This window comes from Carcharhinus amblyrhynchos, chromosome 4 (genome assembly GCF_965287045.1).
Source record: "Carcharhinus amblyrhynchos chromosome 4, sCarAmb.v2.hapA, whole genome shotgun sequence".
Lineage (NCBI taxonomy): Eukaryota > Metazoa > Chordata > Chondrichthyes > Carcharhiniformes > Carcharhinidae > Carcharhinus > Carcharhinus amblyrhynchos.
The window spans coordinates 59698055-59723757 of record NC_137327.1 but is presented as its reverse complement, the minus strand read 5'-3'; the positions used below and the strand labels follow the sequence as shown (position 1 = coordinate 59723757).

General features: G+C 41.6%; 1 protein-coding gene across 1 annotated transcript in view; it reads right to left on the bottom strand.

The window, feature by feature from the left end:
• The window catches only part of vac14 (vac14 homolog (S. cerevisiae)), a 347166-nt gene that overhangs the window by 31886 nt on the left and 289577 nt on the right, over positions 1 to 25703 (bottom strand). The window contains exons 18-19 of the mRNA XM_080187225.1: positions 21376 to 21455; positions 19765 to 19915 (exon numbers count right to left, since the gene is read on the bottom strand). Of these exons, the coding sequence (XP_080043351.1) occupies positions 19765 to 19915; positions 21376 to 21455 (231 nt within the window). The remainder of the gene's footprint in view (positions 1 to 19764; positions 19916 to 21375; positions 21456 to 25703) is intronic.

Sequence of the window (25703 nt, the reverse complement as noted above, 5' to 3'; positions counted from 1 at the left end):
CACCCTGAAGGCTCTGCTCAAGAAATGTAACATAAACATCAATGCCTGGGAGACTTTTGTTCAGAAGGGACCTACTCGGAAGAACCTCCTGGTTGAAGGGGCACAATTATTTGATGGCAAGAGGAGGTTCAGGAAAGAAATCTTAGGAAGGTATATCAGTGACCTAGAGTCTAAGGACCAAACCCAGCTCCCCGAAACATCTGTCAAGTGTGCAGTCAAAGATACAGCTCTAGGATCAGACTCATCAGGGCCCATACACAAAGGCCCCTAGAATCCATAACCATAACATGGAGTTTCTGAGGTGGACAATCACACTTGTTAATGAATGATCACCATAAGAACATAAGAGCATAAGAAATAGGAGCAGGAGTAGGCCACCTAGCCCCTTGAGCCTGCCCCGCCATTCAATAAGATCATGGCTGATCTGACGTGGATCAGTTCCACTTACCCGCCTGCACCCCATAACCCTAAATTCCCTTAACCAAGGAAGAAGACTTCAGTATTCATTACATACAGCAAACTTCCTTGTTAACAGGGCAAGGTTCCTGCTGAATATGTGCTTTTCTACCATTGACACTATCTTTCACTCACTTCTGTTAGTTAACTAGTTTCCTTCTGCACTGTACATTTAATTAGCCCACTCAGGCGTTCAGCTCTGGAATTGACTTTCTGTTAACAGTAATTGCAGAACTAGTGATGTTTGAGTGAGATGGCAAACCAAAGCTCTTTTGCAACACTCCAACAGTGGAAACTTGTTAAAAAGAAGCCAGTTAGTCATTTAAGATAGTGCCCAAAGCACAAGACATCCTCACTAATTGCTCTGAGAAAGCAAAACTTTCTTATTCATTCACACTGCTATACAGACCAAACTGAATTAAGTAACAGCCTTAGTTTATCGTAAGGTGTGCTGGCGAAAGACAAACCTTGGAACTGAGGCCTTTGTGTGCAACGTGAATAGACACTGCATAGGTGGAGGATGTCAATGCTTTGACATTACATGTTATATAATCAGAAGAATGGCTGTGTGTTACTCTCAGTGATACCCCGAGCCAACAGTACAAAACTAGACAACAAGATGTGCGGCATTGTCCAAAATGGCAAGGGGTGCAACTATATCAACAGAATTATAGAAATATCAGGTAGGAAAAGACCACTGCCATGCTTGCGATGGCTGGAGCAACATTACAAGAAACCTTTGACTTCTCACCCTCACAGCCATATCATCCTAGATGAGAGGAAGAGAGAAAATCTGGGTCTAAACCTGTGGAAAATCTTTCTCCGACTCTATCAGACCTAATGTGATGATAGTGTGCTATTAATATATCTTATGTTTAAGGGGAATGTTTTAAAATTCAGTTTTTCTCTCCAGGCTGACGGTATGTCTGGTGAGTAAAAAAACTTACCTCTGACATCTCCTCTGTACCTAATCCCCAGCACCCTAAACCTGTATCCTCTTGTGGCAACCATTTCAGCCCTGGGAATAAGCCTCTGTGGATCCACTCGATCAATACCTCTCATAATCTTATACACCTCTATCAGGTCTCAGTTTGTAGAACTGAGTAACATATTGTGTAAAAATAAGCAGAGTCAAAAAAATTTTGATTAAGCTGACATGAGAGGAAGGTTAAAGATAAATGCACTAAATCTAAATGTGCAGAACATTTACAACAAAAGGAGGCCATGTGGCACAGTGGCAGTGCCCTGCCTCCTGATCAGGGGCTCTGGGTTCAAGTTCAATGCCAGGATGTGGCAGCCATGGAATGCAAGCTGATAATCAGCTCAGAATCCTTCCACCATTTCCCCAAAAATGTGTGAAGATACATTAACAAAATAGCACCAGTAGACCAGAGAATTGCACCAGAAATGAGTTTGACTTAATAGCTATTCTGGAAAAAAGGTTACAAAGTGTCCAAAATAGTCCAGAATACTATTAGAAGAGATCGGCAAAGTGGAAAATGGGGAGGATGGCCCCGACCATCATACAAGATGGGACACAGGCAATAGATGGAAGGGATCTTGCTTAAAAATCATAAAGTCGAGTTAACTTGCAGTATCAGAGTTTGTGGGGATGCACGAACATACTATGATGAATTTTATACTGAGTTTAAGAACGATTTTATACTGAGTTTAAAAAAGATTTAATTCAGCCCTAAACTAGGATCTCTAATTTAATAAAACTATTTAGGCATGTGTTGGCTTATGTAGATTGGCAAACCAAATTAAAAGACATAATGGTAGATAGTAATTTGCTATTTTGCTATGTATCTTCACACTTTTTCTCTTTGGAGAATAATTTGAAGAAATGACTCTTAATTCCCTTATGAGAAGTTAAAGGTAGATTAAAAGAGATTAGAAGAAGCAGTTTACAATGTTGCTAAAGAATAAAAAGCTTGAGGATTATAAAGACATCAGAATTTAGCAAAGGATGATCCAAAATTAAGGGCCCGAAAATACAATGAAACCAGCAAGACATAAAAAGAATGTAAAAGATGTATGTACAATGGAAAAAAATTAGAGACAGAACATGCGAGTGCCTTACAAATAGGAAAAATTATAATGGGAATAAGGAAATGGCAGAGACAGTAAACCAATATTTTGCATGTCTTCATAATGGAAGACCCAAAAACATTCCGGAAATAGTATGGTGAGGAATTTAGGATCAAATGAAAAGAGGAATGTAATTGGAGAAATTAATGGGAATAAAGTCCCAGGACCTGATGGTAAACACCACAGGATTTTAAAGGAACTGGTTACAGAGATAGTGGCTCCATGGGTAACACTCTCACCTGTGAATCACAAAACACTGGGTTCAAAACTTACGGTAAAAAGTCTGACAACACCAGGTTTTAGTCCAACCTATTTATTTGATAATATTCTCACAAGCTTTCGAGGGGTTACCCTCTTCGTCAGGTGAATGGAGAGTTCTGGCCTCAGACAGAGCATATAAAGCTTTATATGCATATAGTGCTTTATATGCTCTGTCTGAGGCCAGAACTCTCCATTCACCTGACGAAGAGGGTAACCCCTCGAAAGCTTGTGAGAATATTATCAAATAAATAGGTTGGACTAAAACCTGGTGTTGTCAGACTTTTTACTGTGTTTACGCCAGTCCAACGCCGGCATACCCACTTCAAAACTTACTGCAGGTCTTGAGCATAGAAATCACATCATTGCTGTACTGAGGGAACACTACATTATTATTTTTAAACTAAGACTATGAGATCCCTTAGCATTAATTTGAAGATGAGCAGGATAGTTATCCTGGTATCTTGGCTAATATTTAACTATCATTTTTTAAAAAATTATCTGATTATCATGATGCTCACAGAAAACTCACACAAACAGTAATTTGGCTGTGGTGTTTGCCAGATTATAGTAGTGACTACAATTCAAAAAGTACTTCATTGCACGTGATTCAAGATGTTCACTGCAAAAAGCACTATATAAATTCAAATATTCCATTTACTTTCCTTTAGAATGGTGGGAAAGTAGCAAACATAGCTTCACCATTCAAGAAAGGAGGGAGAGGGGAAACAGGAAACAATGGGCCAATTAGTCGGACGTCAATCGCAAGGCAAATGCTAGGATCTGTTATTAGAGATGTGGTCTCAAGCCATTTAGAGAACTTTAATGCAACTAGACAAAGTTAAATAAATTTATGAAAGGGAAGTAGTGATTTTGAGGTTGTGAGTAGCAGGGTAGATAAAGGAATATTTGGATTTTTAAACAGCATGTGATAAGATGCCACACAGGTTGTTACCAAGGATCATGGACTTTGGGGTAATGTTTTGTCAGATTAGTTAAACTTGGTATGGCTGAGGATTGGTTTAGGACAGGAAACAGAGCAGAAACTAAAGGGTTATTTTGGGTAGATTGACTTTAACCAGTGGGTTACTGCACGGATCACCAAATGGGCCGCATCTATTTATTATCTATGTCAATGATTTAGATAAGACAAGCATGTGTAACATACCTCAGCTTGCCAACAATACCAAGATAGGTATGAAAGTAAGCTGTCAGAGTCACGCAAAGAGCTTGTAAAGAGATATGGATAGGTTAAGTCAGTAGTCCAAAATGTGGCAGGTGAACAGAATGTGGAGAAGTGTGAAGTGATTTAATTTGGTAGAGAAAAATTGGAAAACAGAATTTTTTTTTTAAACAATGGTGAGAGGTTGGGAAATTTTGCTACTCAGTGGGACCTAGGTATCCCTGTACATAAATCACAGAAAGGTTAACATACAGGTATAGCAACCACTAGAAAAACAAACTGTCAACTAGCTTTTATTGCAGAGGTTAGAGGAATTAACAGAACAAAGAAAAGTGCAGCACAGGCTCTTCAGCCCATCAACTGTGCCAAAACAGATGCCTCTCAAATCTAATATTTTCTTGCCTCTACCTGATCCATTTCCTTCTATTCCCTTCCCATTCACGTATCTATCCAGATGTCTTGAACATTGTAAAATCTGCACCCACCACCTCCTCCAGTAGCACATTTCAGGCATTCACCATCCTCCATGTGAAAAACTTTCCCCTTACATCTCTTAAAACTTTACTCCTCTCATATTCAACTTACGCCCTGAGTAACTGACCCTTCAACCCTGGGAAAAAGACTCTGACTATCCACTCTATTCAAGCCTGTCATAATCTTGTAAACCTTTATCAGGCTCCCCCTCCCCCCCATCCTCGAACACTCCAATGAAAACAATCCAAGTTTGTTCAACCCTTCTACGTAGCCCATATCCTCCAAACCAGGCAACATCATGGTAAATCTCTTCTGCACCCTTCTCAATGCATCAACATTCTTCCAGTAGTGTGGCGACCAGAATTGTACGCAATAGTCCAAATGCGGCCAAACCAACATCTTTTACAGCCGCAACAGGATTTTCCAATTCTTTTACTCAATGCCCCAATTGATGAAGCCAGCATGCCATATGCTTTCTATAGGGCCCTGCTGAGACCATATCTGGAGCACAGTGTACAGTTCTCCCACCATTTTGGTCTCCTTACCTTAGGAAAGGTGAAGTTGTGTTAGAGAGAGTGCATCAAAAGTTCAATGATTTCTGGGATATTGGGATTCTCTAATGAGGAGAGACTGTGTGGTATGGATCAATATTTCCTGGAATTTAGAAGAATGAGATGATCATTTCATTGAAAGATGCAACAATTGTGAAGGGGCTTGATAGGGTAGATGATAGAAAATGTTTCCCTTGGCTGGATAGTCTGGAACAAGGAGCTAATCTCAGAATAAAGGACTTAGCTCTGCGGTGAGGAGGTATTTTTTCACTAAGCAATGTGGACCGTTGGAATTTTCTACCCAGTGAGCTGTGGATGTTGTACTGTCGGGTATATTCAAGATAGAGATACACATTTTTCAATATTGAGGGACAAGGGATATTTAGATTAGAATAGAAAAAGTGAAGATAGGTGATCAGCCATGATCCTATTAAATGGCAAAGCAGGCTTGAAAAGCCCAAATATCTTACTCAAGTTCCTAATTCTTACATACTTAGACAAGGAAAGCGGTAGTGAGAATGGCCTCACTTTACTGCTTAAATCCAAAGTAAACAAGTCAAAATATGCTTTAACCTACACATGACCTGAGATTAGGCATGACTGGATAGAATCCACAGATGGGCTACAGTCTGTACTGTGAAGTCAATGGGACCAGAAACCAATAGATAAAAGATAGTAAATATTTGTCTATCATTTGCGCAATTTTCACTGACTCTTCTAAACTAACTCGTCTTCTTCAGCTCTGTATGTTTATCTTTCTCACCCAGACACTCAGCTCTGAAACTGACTTTGTCTTGTCTTGTGACTGCAACTGTGCTACTTAGAAGTTTGACAAATACCAGGAAAATATACAGAGTTGTCATAAAGGGTAGACTGACTCAGCTGAATCAGAAGCTGCTAGGGTTAAATTCTAATAAAGACTCGAATACAAAATCCAAGGCAATAACTAAGGGAATAACTGCATTGTCAGAGGGACAGAATCATGAATGACATGTCAAAATAAGGCCCTGCGAGGCGGTTAAGGATGGGTATAACAAATCCAATAGCACTAAACAAAAGCAGATGTCTGGAAAACATTCCTTCCTGAACCAAAAGCCAGTTTATGGGATGTTGCTGTGCACAGATTGGCTGCTTTGTTGTCAACACCACAGTGACTGCACAGCAACAGTAATTAATTTGTTCTAAAGATACACGGTGCTAAGTAGGAGCAAACTTTTTTTTAACCTCTGAAACATTTTGCTTATCTCACTTTAGACCAGGGGTCTCCTAACTATGGCCTGCAGGCCACATCCGGCCCACAGCCGGCTGCATCTGGATTGGAGTTTGGAGACTGCTGCTTTAAACTACAATGGTGTAGGGGTTTAAGGTGACAAATTACACCCTATGTGACTGAAAGCTAAACATTTTTGCCTCATCCTTCTCAAGCATCTGCAGTCTTTGACACAACTGACAGCACCCTCCCCCAGTGCCTCTCCAGTGGGTGGAACTGCTTTCACCTAGTTTCATTCTGATCAATCCAACTGTAGGTAGAGAATCACTTCCTGATCCTGCACCATTCCCAGTGATTTTTCTCATGCCTTGCTCTTTGATCCCTGCACATTTCTCATCTGCATGCTGCACTCTTGGTGACATCAGTTTTTACATGAACACGAGCAACTCTGACTGCTAATCTGACATCCAGAATTGGATCAGCAAATATTTTCTTCGAGTAAAGTTTAAAGTCTATATATTAGTCACAAAGCAGCATACATCAACACTGCACTCAAGTTAATGTGAAAATCCCCTAGTCGCCACACTTGGGTACGCTGAGTGAGAATTTAACATGGGCAATGCATCTAACCGGTGCATCATTCGGACTGTGGGGGGAAACCGGAACACCAAGGAAACTCACGCACAAACCCAGGAAGAACATGCAGACTCTGCACAGTGACCCAAGCCAGGAATTGAACCCAGGTCCCTGGTGGCGTGAGGCAGCAGTGCTAACCATTGTGCTGTCCTTCAATTAAGTATAGGGAAAAGTCAAGTTCTCATTGTCGACCCCATTCCAAACTCATTCCCTCAGCAAGGTCAAGGAGTTTTGTGCTAGGCTGTGTTAAATTTTAGATGGTGAAGGCGTTAACAAGTTTGCAAGGAATGTGGACATGCAAGATATACAACATCAACTTTGTTTCTCGCTCTATAGACGCTGCTTGATCTGCTGAGTGTTTCCAGCATTTGTTGTGTTTTTTTAAACATTTCCAGCATCGCAGTATTTTGCTGCTGGCATGTTCAACACCCCTATCTTTGTGCCATCAAACAAACATGATTGATAAGCCTTGTTCTGGCTTGAGATCCAAACTTGATGGGTAAACCAAGATTCTCATCACAAATATACAACATGGCAATGCAAAAGCCTATTAAGTTATACTTTAACTGAAATTCCCATCACTTATCAAATGATGAGGATCCTATAAAAAGCATTTTAATCTGCCGGCTGATTCTATGATTCTGAAATACTGTATTCCCAGGGTTGTTGTAGTAACTGGTCAATTTGAAGCACTCTCATCAGAAGGTTGAGATCGACACCCACTTGAAAGATTTATACACAAAATCTAGGTTGAAAAACTGTGTCGTACAGAGCTACAGTGAGACTCTCTTTCAAATGTGCTGTTAAACTAAGCCCTTGTTTTCCCACTTTATAATAGATTTATAATATTATTTAGAAGCGGAGCTGGGGAATCTCCCTGGTCAATATGTATCCCTCAAACAACATCACTGAAACAGATTATATGGCCATGGTTATTTGTGGCATCTTGCTTTACATGAATTGGCTGCCATGCTTCCTGAATTACAACAGTGATTACATTTAAAAACATTTCATTGATGATAAAGCATCTGAGACCTCCTTCCATGGAGTGCTGTATTAACACAAGTCTATCTTTTTTATTTCTAAGTAAAACTGGAAAATACATCTATTAGTTTAGCTTGTACATGGTGGTCTGATGACTCACTGTTTTAAGAACAGTCTGATCCATGTGGGAGACACCACACGTTATTGGTGAAGACCAATACACCATTAGACAACTGTCAATTCCGATCATGGTCTTCTCATGGTGTGTATAAATATGTAGTCTGTGATCCATAGGAATCCAACATGAGCACAATTAAAAAATAATGGTCCGTACCAATCGGCTTGTTGACGGGCTCATTCCTAAGCTTAAGTTCAGCCTAATGCTATGTGGAAGGAGTGGGATTCATGGGGCAAGTGTTTTTTTTGTTTCATTCCAGTATTTATAGGGGAACTTTCCCTGGACTGTTTGGATGCACTGAATATCAATATCTAATTGGATGCCTTTACTAGATGCAGTTTTAATTCCCTGATTTTTTGGCATTTGCTGTGCATGAGCAATACAAGCTCTCTGGGCACAGAGAGGGGAAAAGCTGTTCTAACAATTTTGATGCAACAATGGAATCAGAGATGCAAGGTTTGAGATGGGGGCTACTCCTGAGAGGTTAGTCACTGAAATTCATTGTTGGGCCAGAGCAAGGCGTCTTGACTCTGTATTTAAAGATCTTAAACCTGACTTGCAAATGCTTGGTGTTGACATTGGATGAAAGTAGAAGAATGTTCTATTCCCTATCACTAACATTTGACAAGTACAAAATTCACAAAAATGTTCCAAAAAATATTGAACACCATGTATAGTTTTTCATTTAGGGTGTTAGAGGTAGGAATGCCATCACATTATTAAATATAATCGAGGTTCTTACTGTGTGAAGCACTGTTATATAACAGCACTCAGCAAATCGTCAGCATGTCACCTTGGAAACAAGGGGAATGAAAAGCTGCAGGTGCAACCATCTTTATTGTTTAGATGATTCATTTTGTCCCTTTTACATACAAGTTGTACTTCAACAATGCATCAGGGACAGGGCTAGCTGTTTATCTGTAGACTATGCTCGGAGTTACCAAACCATTCCTCACAGAAGCTATTCTAACATTTCTGTAATTTTCTCACTTATCAGATACATTGGATGGACAAATGATGGAACAGAAGCCTTAGCTTAATGCAAAGGCAATTAAAAACGTGCATGGGCACCTTTCAGAATCTCCGGGTGATCCAGGTGTTTTGCAGTGAAGTGCCAATGAAGGACTTTTCAAGTGGAGTCACAGAGCCATTACAGAGCAAGAAGTCATTCAGCCCATCATGTCAGACAATTCACCTATTGCTCAGACAGAATTACCTTTCTCCCTATAACATAGAAACAAACAGGAACATAACAATTAGGAGCAGATGCAGGCAATTCAGCCCTTTGGGTCTGCTCCACCATTCAATCAGATCATGGCTGATCTCTCCCTGGTCTCAAATCCACCTTCCTATCTGTTCCCCATAACTCTTTAACCTGTTTTTTTAAAATGAGAAATAATATCTATCTCCTTCTTGAAACCATTTAATGATTCAGATTCTACCATGCTCTGGGGCATTGAGTCCCACATATTCACCATCCTTTGCGAGAAATAGAGTCATTGAATTTACAGCATCTTGGCCCTTTGGCCCAACTTGTCCATGCTGGCCAGTTTTTACCACTAAGCTAATCCCAATTGCCCGCATTTAGCCCATATCCCTCCATACCAACTTAGCTATGTAACTGTCTAAATGCTTTTTAAAAGACAAAATTATACCCTCCTCTACTACTGCCTCTGGCAGCTCATTCCAGACACTCACCACCTTGTTAGTGAAACAACTGCCCCTCTGGACCCTTTTGTACCTCTCCCCTCTCATTTTAAATATATGCTCTCTAGTTTTAGACACCCCTACCTTTGCAAAATGATGTTGACTATCTACCTTAACTATGCCCCTCATTATTTTATAGACCTCTAAGATCACCCTAAGCCTCCTACGCTCCACGGAAAAACGCCCCAGTCTATCCAGTCGTTTTTTATAACTCAAACTATCAAGTTCCGGTAGCATCCTTGGAAACCTTTTCTGCACTCTTTCTAGTTTAATAATATCCTTTCTATAATAGGGTGATGAGAACTGTACACAGTATTCCAAGTTTGGCCTTACCAATGTCTTGTAGAACTTCAAAAAGACATCCCAATTCCTGTATTCAGTATTCTGACCAATGAAACCAAGCATGCCAAATGCCTCCTTTTCCACTCTGCCCACCTGTGATTCCACTTTTAAGAAGCTATGAATCTGTACCCCCTAAATCTCTCTGTTCTATAACTCTCCCCCACTGCCTTACCATTGAGTAGTTTCTCCTCATCTCAGTTTTAAATCTGCTGCCTCTCAACCTATATGTGTGACCCTTTGTTCTACAAGGGGAAACATTTAATCTACATTTACTTTATCTACACTTAATCTACATCTCTTTTAGTATTTATATACTATAACTAACACATTCTTCCTTATAGATAACAGTCTAATTATCTTTTCAAATGCTTCAATAGAACTCCCCTCCACCACACTCTCAGGCAAGAGAAAATAGGAGTAGAAGGCAGCTACTCATCTCTTCAAGCCTGCTCCATAATTCATTATAATCATGGCTGATCATCCAAATAGCTTGATCCTGCCTTCCCTCCATATCCTTTGATCTCCTTCATCTCAAGTGCTTTGTCTAACTGCTTCTTGACTTGAAAACATTCAATGTTTTGGCCTCAACTACTTTCTGTGGTTGTGAATTCCACAGACTGACCACTCTCTGAATGAAGAAATTTCACCTCATCTCAGCCCTAAACAGTCTATCCTGTATCCTCAACAGTGTGACCCCTGGTCCTGGGCACCCCAACCATCAGGTACATCTGTCTTGCATTTACCTGTTTAACTCCTGTTTGAATTTTATAGGTTTCTATGAGATTCTCCCTCATTCTTCTGAACTCCAGCAAATACAATCCTAACCAACTATTTCTCCTCATATGCCAATCCCGCCATCCCAAGAATAAGTCTAGTAAAACTTCTCTGCACTCACTCTAGAGCAAGAACATCCTTTTTCAGATAAGGAGACCAATATTCCAGATGTGCAAACAATATTCCAGGTGGTTATTTTCCAGACGTCGCTGGATTCCGGGGAAGTGCCGGAAGATTGGAAAACGGCTAATGTTACGCCGTTGTTTAAGAAGGGTGCCAGGCAAAAGGCGGGGAATTATAGGCCGGTTAGTTTAACGTCTGTGGTAGGTAAAATGTTAGAATCCGTCATTAAGGAGGAAATTGCGAGGCATCTTGAAGGGAATTGCTTGATAGGGCGGACGCAACACGGTTTCGTTAAAGGGAAGTCGTGTCTGACAAATTTACTGGAGTTCTATGAGGATGTGTCTAGGGCAGTGGATAGAGGAGAGCCGGTGGATGTGGTCTTTCTGGATTTTCAGAAGGCGTTTGACAAGGTACCTCACAAGAGGTTATTGCAGAAGGTCAGGGGGCATGGAGTTGGGGGTAGGGTGTTAGCGTGGATAGAGGGTTGGTTGTCAAATAGGAGGCAGAGAGTGGGGGTCAATGGGTGCTTTTCGGATTGGCGGTTGGTGACTAGTGGGGTGCCCCAGGGGTCGGTGCTGGGGCCTCAGCTATTTACCATTTATATAGATGATCTGGAGGAGGGAACCGAGTGCAGGGTGTCGAAATTTGCTGATGACACCAAGATTGGTGGAAAGGCAAATTGTGCGGAGGGTGTGGAGAGTCTGCAGAAGGATCTAGATAGGCTGGGCGAATGGGCCAGGAAATGGCAAATGGAATTTAATGTTGGCAAGTGTGAGGTGGTCCACTTTGGTAGGAAGAATGGTAGGAAGGACTATTACTTACGTGGCGAAAAACTGTAGCAGGCGACGGTGCAGAGGGACCTCGGGGTCCTTGTGCATGAGTCGCAAAAACCCAGCTTGCAGGTGCAGCAGGTGGTCAGGAAGGCGAATGGGATGCTGGCCTTCATAGCGAGGGGGATTGAATATAAAAGTAGGGAGGTCTTGCTGCAGCTGTATAGGGCATTGGTGAGGCCGCAGCTGGAGTACTGTGTGCAGTTTTGGGCGCCGCACCTGCGCAAGGATATTTTGGCCCTGGAGGGAGTGCAGAGGAGGTTTACTAGGCTGATACCGGAGTTGAGGGGATTGAGCTATGAGGAGAGGCTGAATAAACTAGGCTTGTACTCGTTAGAGTTTAGAAGAATGAGGGGAGATCTCATTGAGACGTATAAGATGATGAATGGGATGGATAGGATAGAGGTGGAGAGACTCTTCCCGCTCAAAAAAGACAGTAGGACTAGGGGGCACAGCCTCAAGATAAAGGGGAGGCGGTTTAGAACGGAGTTGAGGAGGAACTTCTTCACTCAAAGGGTGGTGAATCTCTGGAATTCTCTGCCCGTTGAAGTGGTGGAGGCTGCCTCGCTAAATATTTTTAAGAAGCGGGTTGATGGGTTCTTGATAAGAGAGGGGATTAAGGGTTATGGGGAGAGGGCGGGAAAGTGGAACTGAGCCACAACAGATCAGCCATGATCTTATTGAATGGCGGGGCAGGCTCGAAGGGCTAGATGGCCTACTCCTGCTCCTATTTCTTATGTTCTTATGTTCTTATGTGTGGCCTCATCAAAGTGCTGTATAATTGCATCAAGACATCCCTGCTCCTGCACTTGAATCCTCTCACTATAAAGGCCAACATGCTATTTGCCTATTTTACTGCCTGCTGCACCAGTACGCTTACCTATAATGACTGGTGTACGAGGACACCCAGGTTTCATTGCACATTTCCCCTCTCCTAATTTATGGCCAGATAGTAATCAGCCTTCCCATTTTTGCTACCAAACTAGGTAACTTCATGTTTATTCAAATTGTACTGCATGCCAATCATTTGCCCACTCAGTCAACTTGTCCAAATCACACTAAAGGATCTTTGCATCCTCCTCACAGCACATCCACCCAGCCAGTCATTGCATGAAAAAAACTCAATTATTTTAAATCCTTTTGATCTTTTCACAAGTGGGAATAGTTTCTCCCTATCTACTCTGTCCAGACCCCTCAGGATCTTGAATACCACCTCCAAATTTCATCTCAGCCTCCTTTTCTCCAAGGAAAATGGTCCCACCTTCACTGTCCTTCACAGGAACTGTGGCAACTCTTCCACAAGAAAACAAAAACACTTAAAAGGCAATGAAGTATTACATTTTATTTGAATTGTGATAATTCTAGGCAGCTGATTTGCAAATAGCCAGATTCCACAAACATCAATGAGACCACAATCTGTTTTTAGTGATCTTGCTTGATGGCACTCCTCAATTTATTCTTTGAAATGGTACCAAAGGATCTATCATGTAATTCCTAAAAGTGAATCTACTCCCCCAGTGCTGCACTGGCATGTTAAAATGAATTATGCGCTTTATTTTTTCCAATGGGATTTAAACCAAGAACCTTCTGACTCGGAAGATAAAGTGCACTAACTAAGCCATGGCTGAAACCTGTGCGGGCAGATAAAGCCAACAAAAATGTCAACAGCTTCTCTGTGAATAGCAGCATAGAGTACAAGAGTACAGAACTAATAATAATTCATCCCCCATTAGAGTAATGTGGACACCCATATATTAAAAAAAGTTTAAACAGTCACAACAGTGGCAGACAAATTGAGGAGAAATGTCTTTTGAGTAATATGCTGCTATGCATGGAATACTTTGCCACAGGAAGTGATTGAGGCATCTTCCAAGAGGAAACTGAATCAATGCTTGAGCAGGGTCATGGGGACAGATCAGGGTAGTGAGGTTAGCTCTTTATTGCTCTTGCAAACAACCTGCACAAATAGAATGGGCTGAATAGTTAAAATCAATAAAGAGTTCTGTTCACTGCAATGCTTCGGTGCCTTGAAGTACCCCGACTCCAGTTCAGTTCTATGTAATTGTTGTTTCTCCAATCAAGTGCCTGTTAAAGTTTTCAGTATTAAAAAATACAGTATTTTGAGTGGAATGTCTGGCAGTGATATTAAGTGTACGCTGGATCCCAAAAGTCAGCTTTTAAAACAGAAATAATTTTTGACCACTCACTTTAGTGCCAAACGATGTGGAGAAGTTAATGTTAAAAACTGGCATGTTCAAAGACACAGCAATACTCAATTACATGCCTGACTCTATCTTAGCCATCGCAAGAGTTTAGACTGAGCAATAAATGGCATTTCTAATACTTTCCATACTGGATGGATTTGGCTGCTTAATTGAGTAGTAACTTCTCTGATAGGGATTTTGCTTAATATCCAAAGATATTCACTTCCCATGTGAAATGGTTTGCAGGTGGGGAAATGATTGCTAAGGAAAGCTTCCTTAATCTGAGATATATCCTCCAAATTATTCATGCTCATTTGCAAGCCACATACAAAGTTTATTCAGTCCCAAAGCTGATTAGAGGAGCATAAAGTTTATAGCATTTCAACAGCCACGTTTATCTCCTACCGCAACAAAAAAAAACTAATCTTGCCCCAGCATGGGGGCCTGGCTGGGGTCCCTGGGCCCCCACACTGAGCCCTGACTGGATTACTGGGCCCCCGTGCTGGATAAGGTCCATGGCAAAGGTCCCTGACCAGTCTCTGTCTTTACACCTGATTGCCAAGGATGAATCATATTTCCAAAGGAGAGAAGAACTTGAATAATTGGAAGAGATAGTGCTCTGAAGAGAAGCATTGAATTGGATGCATCACATTCTCATAGCAGGTCAGGTTAAACTGACTTCACTAATGGGTCACTAAATTGGCAACTCTCTACAACCGGAATTTTAGGTCACAACGCTGCATATGTTGAGAAAGTGAGCGTACATGTATATGCAACACAAGAGTTAGGAGCTGAAGCACAGAATGTTGGAATCTCAATTAATTTGAAATGATTTTACTTTCAATCCCCAGTCTGTGCTGAGCCAGGTGCCTTAAACCACACCACCAGCACCCAGTTCCCCAGAGATTAGACAGGGCTTTTAAACATCAGCCCATATTTCTGCCAGATTGTTATCCTGTGAGTCAATGTGCATGTCCACCTGCCACAAGGTAAATGAGAAGGACATTCAACTCTTAACTCATAAATCCACAAAGATCCTACAGCTCTCCATCACAGTGTCCAAATGTTTCTTGTAAATGATTCAAAGGTTTTGACTTGCTTCACATTATTCCTTGCCTTGACTGCTGTGGATCTGAAACCTCCAGAATAGAGGATTGAGACTGTACAGAATACTAGAGTCAGAACAGCATGGGCACAAGGCTGGAAGGGCAGTGGAAGCAGGATGGAATAGAAGGAACATTGGTTAAAATAGTACAGACAGTGAAAGAATCATAGGAACATGTAGTTAGGTGCATGAGTAGGTCATTCAGCCCTTTGAGTCTGATCCACCATTCAATATTATAGCTAATTTGTTTGTGACTTGGCTTCAATTCCACTTTCCTGTCATCCCTCTAAATGTCTCAACTTTCTTGCCAATCAAAAATCTGTCCAATTCTGCCTTGAGTATATTCAGTGACCCAATCTGCACTGTCCTCTGGCAAAAGAGAATTCCAAAGATTAATCATCCTTGGAGAAAAAAAAAATCTGTCTCCATCTGAAAGGGGAGAGCACTTAATTCTTAAACCGTGATCCCTGGTTTAGTCTCCCCCAACGAGTGGAAACATCGTCTAGATATCTACACTATCAGGTCCCCTCAGGATCTTCAATCAGATCATCTTTCATCATTCTAAACTCCAATGGGCAAAGGCCCAAACTGTTCAAACTTTCTTCATAAGGTAAGTCCTCTCATCCCAGGAATGAGTCCAGTGAATCTTCTCTGACCTGCTTCTAACACAGTTACATCCTTTTTTAAATAAGGATGCTACACACGGTATTTCAGATGTTGTCTCATTAGAACCCTGTCCAGCTATAGCAAAACTCCACAACTTTTATATTCCGTTCTGCATTGCAATAAATGTCAGCACTCCACTTCCTTTCCAAATTTAACATGAACACTGTCAAAGGCTTGGGGAAAATAAGTGTTTAAACGTGATGGCAGATTCTGGTTTGTGCAGCATAAGCTTTTATTTTAGTTTTGCAAAAGTAAGTTTATCACCTTGTTGGAGAAATGGGACTTTTTTTTCAAAAACAGTTGTGATGATCTGAAATGCACTGCCCAAAAAAGTTAATAGAAACAGATTCAGTAATAACTTTCAAAAGGGAATTGGATAAATACTTTAAAAGGACAGTGAAGAGCAGGGGAATGAGACTGAATGGATAGGTCTTTCATAGAGTCACTATGTGTTCTACGTACCTGTGAATGCTCCAGTTTAACCTTTTTTTTGGGCCATTATGATTTCTCTCCCATTACTTAACTTTTCCAACCAGGACAACAGACTTGAGCTGCCAGCTACCACACTTATCAGCTTCATGCAAATAATCAGGGATGAGGCCAAGGTTACAAACATATAGATAACAGAATGCTGAAAGTAACACAAAAACATTGGTACTGCTGGAACCAGGGAATTGCAATGCCAAAACTGATACTGCAGAGTTTTGTTTGACTGACCATTACTAGGGTCAGCAGTGGGGGATTAGAGGAAAGGTGCAATTGGACAAATATTAAACAGGCAAATATTACGACTCTTCCAAGGAGATTGAATGTGCTGAATAACCTCCTGGAATTACTGGCTATGAAAGCGTAGGCGAAGGCTTGAATGGTCCTTTGCAAACCCATGATTTCTTGTTTCCAGTTTTACACAAAACAAGAGAACTCTCTCACTGGAACATGGAGTAAGCGAAGACAAGCTTGTTTTGTTATCCTCATGGGTTTTATTGTTTTGCAGTCAGTGGCCTGCATTTTTAATGCAAGAAGGGAAGTTAATGGACAGATTGAGCAGTGCAGAAAGCCAGGCTACAAATTGGATGCAAACTGTGAGCAACCTCTTGCAGTTTAGCAGCCTTCATCAACACAAAGATGAAGTGAAGTGAATTGTATTTACCAGGCACACACACACTAAAACCAAATAGAGTGAAGAATGTGAAGAGCAGAAGTTTTGCCAGAACACACAATCACTTTACTATAGTTACTACAGAATGGGACTGACATTTTCCATCGCTTGTGCCAGATCTCTCTCAGCGGCTGCTTCTTCTCTTTCCCTCCCCTGTGATTGCCACATGCAGTTCACTGATTGCTTAACCAGAGTCCGAAACAGAACAGAGCATCATCTCCCATCATAGATCAGGCCCAGCACTGCCCATCCTCTCATGGAATGTAGATATGCTCTCAAAGGACTGCAAAGTTAATGAATGTATTTTTTTCAATTTGGAAACCGAATGAAGCTGTTTAATTACTGCCTCTCTTGTCTAGTGCCGCAAGATTGAAAGTAGCAAATTAATCACGTAAATCCTTGTCAGATCGATAAAGGTAAAAATACTAATTACAGCACACTGCATGGGGGCAGTTTTTCTTCCTGTTTCAGTGGGAGGATGATATGCCCTCCCTTGGTTAGCTCAAAAAATTTCGGAATTAAATATAGATAATCTTCCCTAATCATGGTCCCTCTTATTCTTAGGGAACTCTCTTGTGTACAAATAGAATATTGCCTTCATACCATGAGGGGTGAAAATAAAATCATCTCGAGCCTTTTCTCTTCAAGTATATTGTATGTTGCTAATATTTAGGTGATCCCTCCCCTCCCATTACATGAAGCTCTTAGTGCTTTGCCCAAAGAAGGCAGCACTGAGACCTGAAGGAATAGAACATACGTGAAAATGTGACAGAATTGGCAGGTAACAGTTTTGTATATAGGGTATACTTCTTTCAATAATCAGGAAGGTATGATAATATCTACAGTGGGCCAAACTTAAGCTCCACACACACATGGAATTTTAGCAGAGTGATGTTGGGGTTTTGAGGACCTATGTCTACAGGGCAGCACCTGTGTCCTTTTACTACTGAGTTAAGTTAACACATTCCCAGTTACAGGTTATGCCTTTCACCTTGTACCCAGCAGCTGTCCACATGAAACCCAGGAAAGATGACAGAGGCCAACCATGTTTAGAGGGTGCCACCATTAACAGGCAGCTTGTAAATCCATTATGTTGAGATGTGGTATCAGGAAATCTTTCCAGTGGAATACAGCTTTCCTTTAATATTGGGACAGGTAATTACAAAGTCTTTGCAAATATCAATTAAATTTAAGTTGAATTCACAGAGTGAAAAATGAACCATTCGGATTCATCACTACAAAGCGTTATGTAATTACTAGTCCTTTTGAGGGTGCAATCCTGGAAACTGCAAGGCAATCTTGCTCTATCATTGGACCAAAAGGTCAGTTCACCAAAAGCTTCCTTTCTGGTCTCCGCTTTTCAATGTAGACCATCCAGGGACCAAGACAGAAAACATATCAGGGACTGAAGAGCAGAGATTAAATAAGAAGTTGAGCTTCATTGCGAAAGATAAACCAATGCCATACTTACAATTATCGCGTGTTTGTTTTTAGCTGGTCCAGCTCCTATGTGCGGTAGCTTCGTGTATACCTACCTTATGAATGTACAAATTCCATTTCCCTGCACACCACAAAAAACATTCATGAAGGTGTGGTTTCTAGATTCAGAATTTGAACAGCAAAGGCCCCATGGTTGTGACTCAAACCTTTCACTTCATGCATGCATGAGGTTAAACTCGTAATTCAGGCTGAGCATAATCTAGTATAATGGAACCCACTTGCACACTTGCCTGATTGATGAGAGCCCTTGTTGAATCATTAACACTCAATCAACCTTCTGCTACATAAATCTGGCTTTTGTTCAGCATGTCAATAACAGCACTTTTGTGCTTTTTAATCAGACTGCTTCCTTAATTAAAAAGGTTATCAATGTGAATCAGTGCAGAGGATGCAGCTCAGGATTTAGTGCTGGCCCCGTCACCTTCACTCAATCAGAATTGATTTAAAAAAAACATTCAGAGAGTATGGGCATCACTGACAAGACCAACATTTATTGTCCATCCCTAATTGTCTTTGATAAGGTGATGGTGAGCTACTTTCTTGAATCACTGCAGAACATGTGGTGTAGGTAAACCCACAGTGCTGTTAGAGAGGCTGTTCCAGGATGTTGACCCAGCAATGGTGAAGGAACGATAATATATTTCCAAGTCAGGGAGTTGTGTGACTTGGAGGTAGTGGTAATTCCACACAGCTGTTGATTACTGCAATGTGCATGTCACTAAGCAAATTCAGTCAAAAAGCATCTGTCAGTATAAGGAAAGAAGCAGAGTTGAGGGATAAATCATGTGGTGCAGTAAGGTGAGGTTTTCACCTAGAAATCCTGATGTGCCCAGAGGAAGGTGCAGAGCAAAAAGGGCAAGTGTGTCTCCAAAGAGTGTTGGGGGAAGGAGGTGCAGAATGGATGATGCAGAATGGAGGGTGCCAGGGAGGGAGAGAGAGCGGAGAAATCCGAATAAAAAGTAACTCAACGTTCCTTGCACCTCGGATCATCCAATTCAAAAACAGCATCAGAAGAGGCCTAGAACCCCTGCCTGCCATCTCAGACTGGAGAAGCTGCACATGGTGCATGGGGAACCTGGGGAGGGAAAAGGAGAGTGTGTTAAACATGGGTTTTGAGAGAGAGAGAGAGAGAGAGAGAGAGGCGGGGGGATGGGGAGAGGTGCACTACTCATAACTGACAGAGTGAGTCAGTTCTCCTATGCTGCAAGGGTAATGATCTCATGGTGAAGGATGATACCTCAGCTATTCTGCCATAGGTTATAATTGGCATCAACAATTGCAGTTGTTAGATCAGCAATGTGCCATGAATCACTGAAGGCTTCTTGTTACTCACGTGGTTCGCATCAGTTCTGGGTTTGGTACGCACTGTAGTCGATGTGAGAGCAGCTGGAAAGCTTTGCTTTGGGGCAACAGCATGAGAAGTCCGTACAGGGCTTTGATCAGGTAGGGATTGTTCTCAACATCAAGGAGCTGCAACCTCAGGTCTGAAATGGAAATTTGGAGATCAATGAACAATTACAACCTACATTTATATTTCACCTGTAACATCATAAACATGCTCCAGGGGGTTTTCATGGCAGGCAAAACGTTATTGGACAAAATTTAACATCAGGCCACTTGGAGATATTAGGAGAGGTGACCAAAACCACCTCATGGGTAGGGAGTAAGGAAGGACTCAGAGGAGAGAGGCAGGGAAGTTTAGGGAAGGAATTGCAGAGCTTAGGGCCTTAGTGGGTGAAGGTGCAAACAGGTGTAGTGGAGCAGCATGTCAAGTTATCATAGGTTGCCATGAATCGGCAACACGCCTCTTGCCCCTCCCCCACCCTATTATTTTCATTTTTTCTGGTGATAGGATGCTCAACGTTTTACTGCTAATTTGGGCATGTTGGATGCAAAAGAGCATGCAAAAGCCAGGCTTGCCCACAGTACCCACAGACATTATTATCTTGTTCAAATTAATTTAGGCTTCACCTGTGTCAAATTACTCACTGAAAGCTTATAACCTACCCAGTAAAGTATAAAGTAGTTTATTTAATAGTCACAAGTAATGTTTGCATTAACACTGCAATGAAGTGACTGTGAAATTCCCCTAGTCGCTACACTCCTGCGCCTGTTTGGGCCAATGCACTTAACCAGCAGGTCTTTCGGACCATGGGAGGAAACCGGAGCACCAGAGGAAACCCATGCAGACATAGGGAGAATGTGCAAATTCCGCACAGACAGTGACCCAAGCTGGGAATCGAATCCAGGTCTTGGCACTGTGAGGTAGCAATGCTAACCACTATGCTGCCGTACTGCCCCAGATGGCCCAGCTTTTAGTATAAAGGAAGATTAAATGGGTATTGTTTATTAAGTGGGTGAAGAGACTTTGAAGAGAAAACATTTTTTAACATGACCGACTTGGCCATGTCCAGAAGGCTGTGGCTACTTGCAGTGCACGTTTCTTACAGCTAACAATTGCTTCCAGAGCCACAGTTAAGGGCATTTCAGCTTCAAGATAGGATGATGAGTGCCAACAGAGTGGAGGGTATATTACTGATCCAGCAGAGTGTCTGATTGCGAGCAGGATCTATGGCTGATTTCCCATTCGGTAAACCAGGTCTTGCCACTGTCTGGGTTGAAGCCAGTTGCCTCAGGGCAGGCTGGGGAACACGTCACGTATCCATTTTACTGCATTTCATGCTGCCTGAACTAATGGAGCCACAGGGGCTGCAGAAGGAAGTCTTTACAAGAAAAAGAAAGCGACGATTCATTTTAAATCTTTCACATGCTCCACAAGAGTGAGAGCTTTTAAGTTGGCTGCCTAATTTAGTATGCTCCCAGTTTTGCGGAGCTGCCAGTCACCACTCATTCCTTCTGCCCCATTTCTTGATACAACATTACTTCCACATCTTGAACTCCAACTGACTACTTGGAAACATCAAGTGCTGCAGGGTTTACTTACATGTGAAGATTGGACACTCGATCAGCTGCACCAGCTTGTCCACTTCGGTCAGAAAATCAATTGTCACTTCAAGATCACCACTGGAGCAATAGTTAAGGCAAATGTCCAAATGAAAATGGACCATGGCAGCGTGAAAGTTGAAACAAGCAACGATTTATTGAAGTAGAGTTCAATAGGAAATAAACGAAAAAAAGAACTTGCATTTATGCAGCACAAAATGACATGCTCAGCATATCTCAAAGTACTTTATCGTCAATGAATTATTTTTCAAGTGTAGTTAATGCTGTAAGGGAAAACGCAGCTGCAAACTGTTTGTTAAATTCTACAAGCAGTAAATGAAAGAATGACCAAATAATTCTGTTGGCGTTATTTGAGGTACACATATTGACCTAGAGAACTCCCTTGCTCTTCTTTAAATGTCAAGGAACATTTTGCATCTATCTGAGCAAGCAGGTCTTGTTTTAGAGGCCCACTTGGAAGATGTGCTCAAGTTTATTGTGAACCAAAGGCTCCTTCACTCAAAGGGTTGGGAATCTTTGGAATTCTGCATCTCAGTGGGTTGTGGGTCATTGAATATATTTAAGGTTGGGATAGTCAAATTTTCAGTCTTTAGGGACTCACAGGAAACAGGGAGCAGTCAGGAAGGTGGAGTTGAGGCCAAGGATCAGCCGTGATTGCACTGAATGGCAGAGCAGGCTTGGGGGACCATTTGATTTACTCCTGCTACTATTTCTTACATTTGTATATGTCGCAATGAAGTTTTGATGGTTATGGGAAAGGATAAGCAATCCACAGGTTTATTAGTTATGATTCCAAATTGAATACCATAACTGACATTTTGTCATCAGAATCCCATTGGGAATCCATCATTTCCTATTAGGTTTGGCCAACTTGTGTGTCAATTCCATACCACGGAGCAGACGCCAGTAATCTTGTACGCCATTCAGCTTAAGCACTTGCTAAAGAAGCCCACACTCAGTTGCCTCCTCAAGTCACGGAGAAACGACCCACACCCTGAGTGATAATAATAAAGACAAGAGGTGGGAACATCAAGTGATTTCAACTGAAGCAAGCTGATCCAATGGAAGTGGCATTTCTGAGTGTTAAGTCTCATTGACTATTATTAACCAGTTACTACCAGCCTCATCCAGTTTCCCAAAGCCACATGGGGTTAAAACAGCTAAACTTCACTGATCAATGTCCTCGTCTGAGGTGACAGTGGAATAAAAAGCCGATTTTCATCTTTCGATTCCTATCCACTCAGTCCTGTTGGGGTCATGCATGTTTGGATGGATGTCTGCTGATGGTAGCATCAAGCAATAGTACAGCTTAAACAGTTGTCAGAAGTAAGTGGAATTGGGGAATTACGAGAAAGAGGATCCTGCAATTAGGCAGTCTTATTACTTAACATTCATTGAGTCATGCCATAGTGGGGGAGGAGAAACTTTTAACATTACTTTGTCATCGCCTGTATCCAAGGTACTTTTTCACTCATGGGCATTGCTAGCAAGGCCTGCGTTTATTGATCAACATTGTGAACTATTGCAGTCCATGTAGTGTAGGTACGCCTACAATGCTATTAGGGAAGGAGTCCCAGGATTGTTAGGTTAATTGGTCATGCTAAATTGTCCCTTAGCATCAGGGGATTAGAGGGGTAAATACATGGGGTTATGGGGATAGGGCTTGGGTGGATTGTTGTCGGTGCAGGCTTGATGGACTGAATGGCCTCCTTCTGCGGTGTAGGGATTCAATGATTGTGACCCAGTGACAATTATGGAACTATAATATACTTTCAAGGCAGGATTGAGAGACAGGGAGAGGAACTTGGGAGTTCCCACATGCCAGCTGCCTTCTCCTTTTAGGTGATAGCTGGGAACAGCTGTAGACAGAGCATTGAGAAGTCACTGCAGATTTTCTTGTCGCTGATACACACTGCGGTCAGTTATCTGTGCCTATGTACTAGCCAAGAAAGGGAGATTTACTTTGAACTGCACAATTGGATTAAGTTCCTCCATCCACACCTCAGCAAAAAAAAAATTGTTTCATAAAGTAATATCAAACAGAATGAAAGGTGCTACATAAATACAAGTTTTGTTCTGAATTAATTTCATTGTAGGATATGCTTGCAATCCAAACGCAATGATGCAGTCTGTTATGCATGTCGTTACTAGTTGGTTCAGAGCAATAATTGCTAGTATGTTTTGTTTTCCCTGCTGTTGATCTCAGGTACACAACACATGGCTGAAAAAACTCACTCAATCTGTCCGATGTTGAGAGCTCTATTTACTGCCTATGAGAAAAAGAGGGTACAGAAGGGAGTAAGTGAGCCTCCAGTTTAATCAACATAGGAGTAAATGTCAATCAGCTCACAAAATGCCAATGGACAAGTGGATTTAAAAATGCCTTGTTGTCTGGTAGATTAAACACCGCTGCTCTCAATCTGTCCATTCTCTTTGTGCAACACAACTGGGTCATCTGAAGCTTAAAGCTAAATTTTAGCAGGAGAGAATTAATTGCACAGCAGAATTGGAAGTGAGTGCCCCCTATCAAACTGCATATTGAACAAATTCCCACTTGGACTATCCAGGGAAGGAGTGGCTCGACAGATACTTGGCACTGGGATGATAAGGTGCCAGTTCATTCCTGCATTTCATGCCAGGCTATCCCTATACTTTACAGTTATTGAAAGCGTTAAAAATTCAAAGGGGAAATAATGCCCGAAATGCTGTCCTGACATTAACAGGGTGCAAGCAAAAGCCATCTCAGTGTGGGTAAAATGCAGCATCTCTCATCTCTTCAATCCAATTTTCAAAAGCAAAGCAGTCCCGAGCAAAGGCACACTGTGATACCTTTCAGCAAAGGCTGTAGAATGCATGACCATACCCCATTTCAAACCCCCTGCCCACTCTTCCCCCACACTCCCTCCACCCACCCAAGCTGAGCCTTGTGCTTTAATCCAACAATTAATCACACTCAGTTCACTGCCTGCCCTTTGCTAATTAGACATTCCATTCTCTGTGTTAACCTCAACTCTTGATGTGTAGAAAAATGCCAGTTGGTCACGTGCATTATTAATACTCTTACTGCTCTCAACTGAAATGTTGAAGGTGGAATTGCAAAGAGGGAATGAAACCAGATGCAGGCCATCATATCAAAGTAGAGAGTGAAGTTTCCCTCCTCTAAAAGCTACTTCATTCTCCACTCCAGTGAACATTACAGAAAGCACATTTTACAACAGAAATTCTGCTGCCAGGGCAAACATTTCACTTCAGAGCAAGGTTTCTGAGTTTATGCTTAAGCCCCTGGGCCAAGTTCTACTTCCAAAACTGCTACAGTTGCCTTGTTTTCTATTTATGTCCACCCACCATGTATCTCAGCACCATCAGCCAGCCCTCACTAAGAACAAGAATTGGATTTCTATGGCACCAAACCTCAGGAGGTTTCCAAAGTGCTTTACCACAACAACAATTTATATTTACATAACATTATAAAATGCCCAAGGCACTTCACAGGACCATTAATTTAGAAAAAAAAATGCCATGTTACATAAAAATTTACTAAAGGTAAAGGTAAAAGTAAAGTCCAGAGGACTATAGGGTATTCTCCCCTTTGATAGGGAGAGCCAACTGATGGTGTTAAACTGAGGATCGCCACACCTCAGGCATTCATGATTAACCTCAGCTGGTATGGGAATTGAATCCATGCTGTTGGCATCACTGTGCAGCTGTCCAGCCAACTGAGCCAAACTAAGAAAAGGATATACTGCTCATATGAGCAAGAGCTTGATCCAAGATATAAGGAGTGCCTTAAAGGAGGAAAGCATGTTAGAAAGTCAGAATTTCAGAGAGTAGGGCTGAAGCATGGCCACCAATGATGGCATGTTAAAATTGGATGTTCAAAACATTAGAATTAGATGAGCCCAGATATCTCAGAGGGTTGTAGGGCTGGAGGAGATTATACAGCCATGCAGTGAAAACAAGAATGAGAATATTAATACCAAGATGTGGTTTGATTGATAGCCAACATAGGTCAGTGAACACAGGGGTGATAGGTGAATGGGGCTTGATGTAAGTTAAGACATGAGCAGGAGAGTCTTGAAGATCTTCAAGTTTACAGAGGATAGAATGTGGGACACTAGACAACAGTGCATTGTGATAGTCAAGTCTAGAGATGACAAAGGCACAATAAAGGTTTCAGCAGATGAACTGAGGCAGGAGTGAAGTTGCACAATGTTATAGGCCGGTTAGTTTAACGTCTGTTGTAGGTAAAATGTTAGAATCCGTCATCAAGGAGGAAATAGCGAGGCATCTTGAGGGGAATTGCTTGAT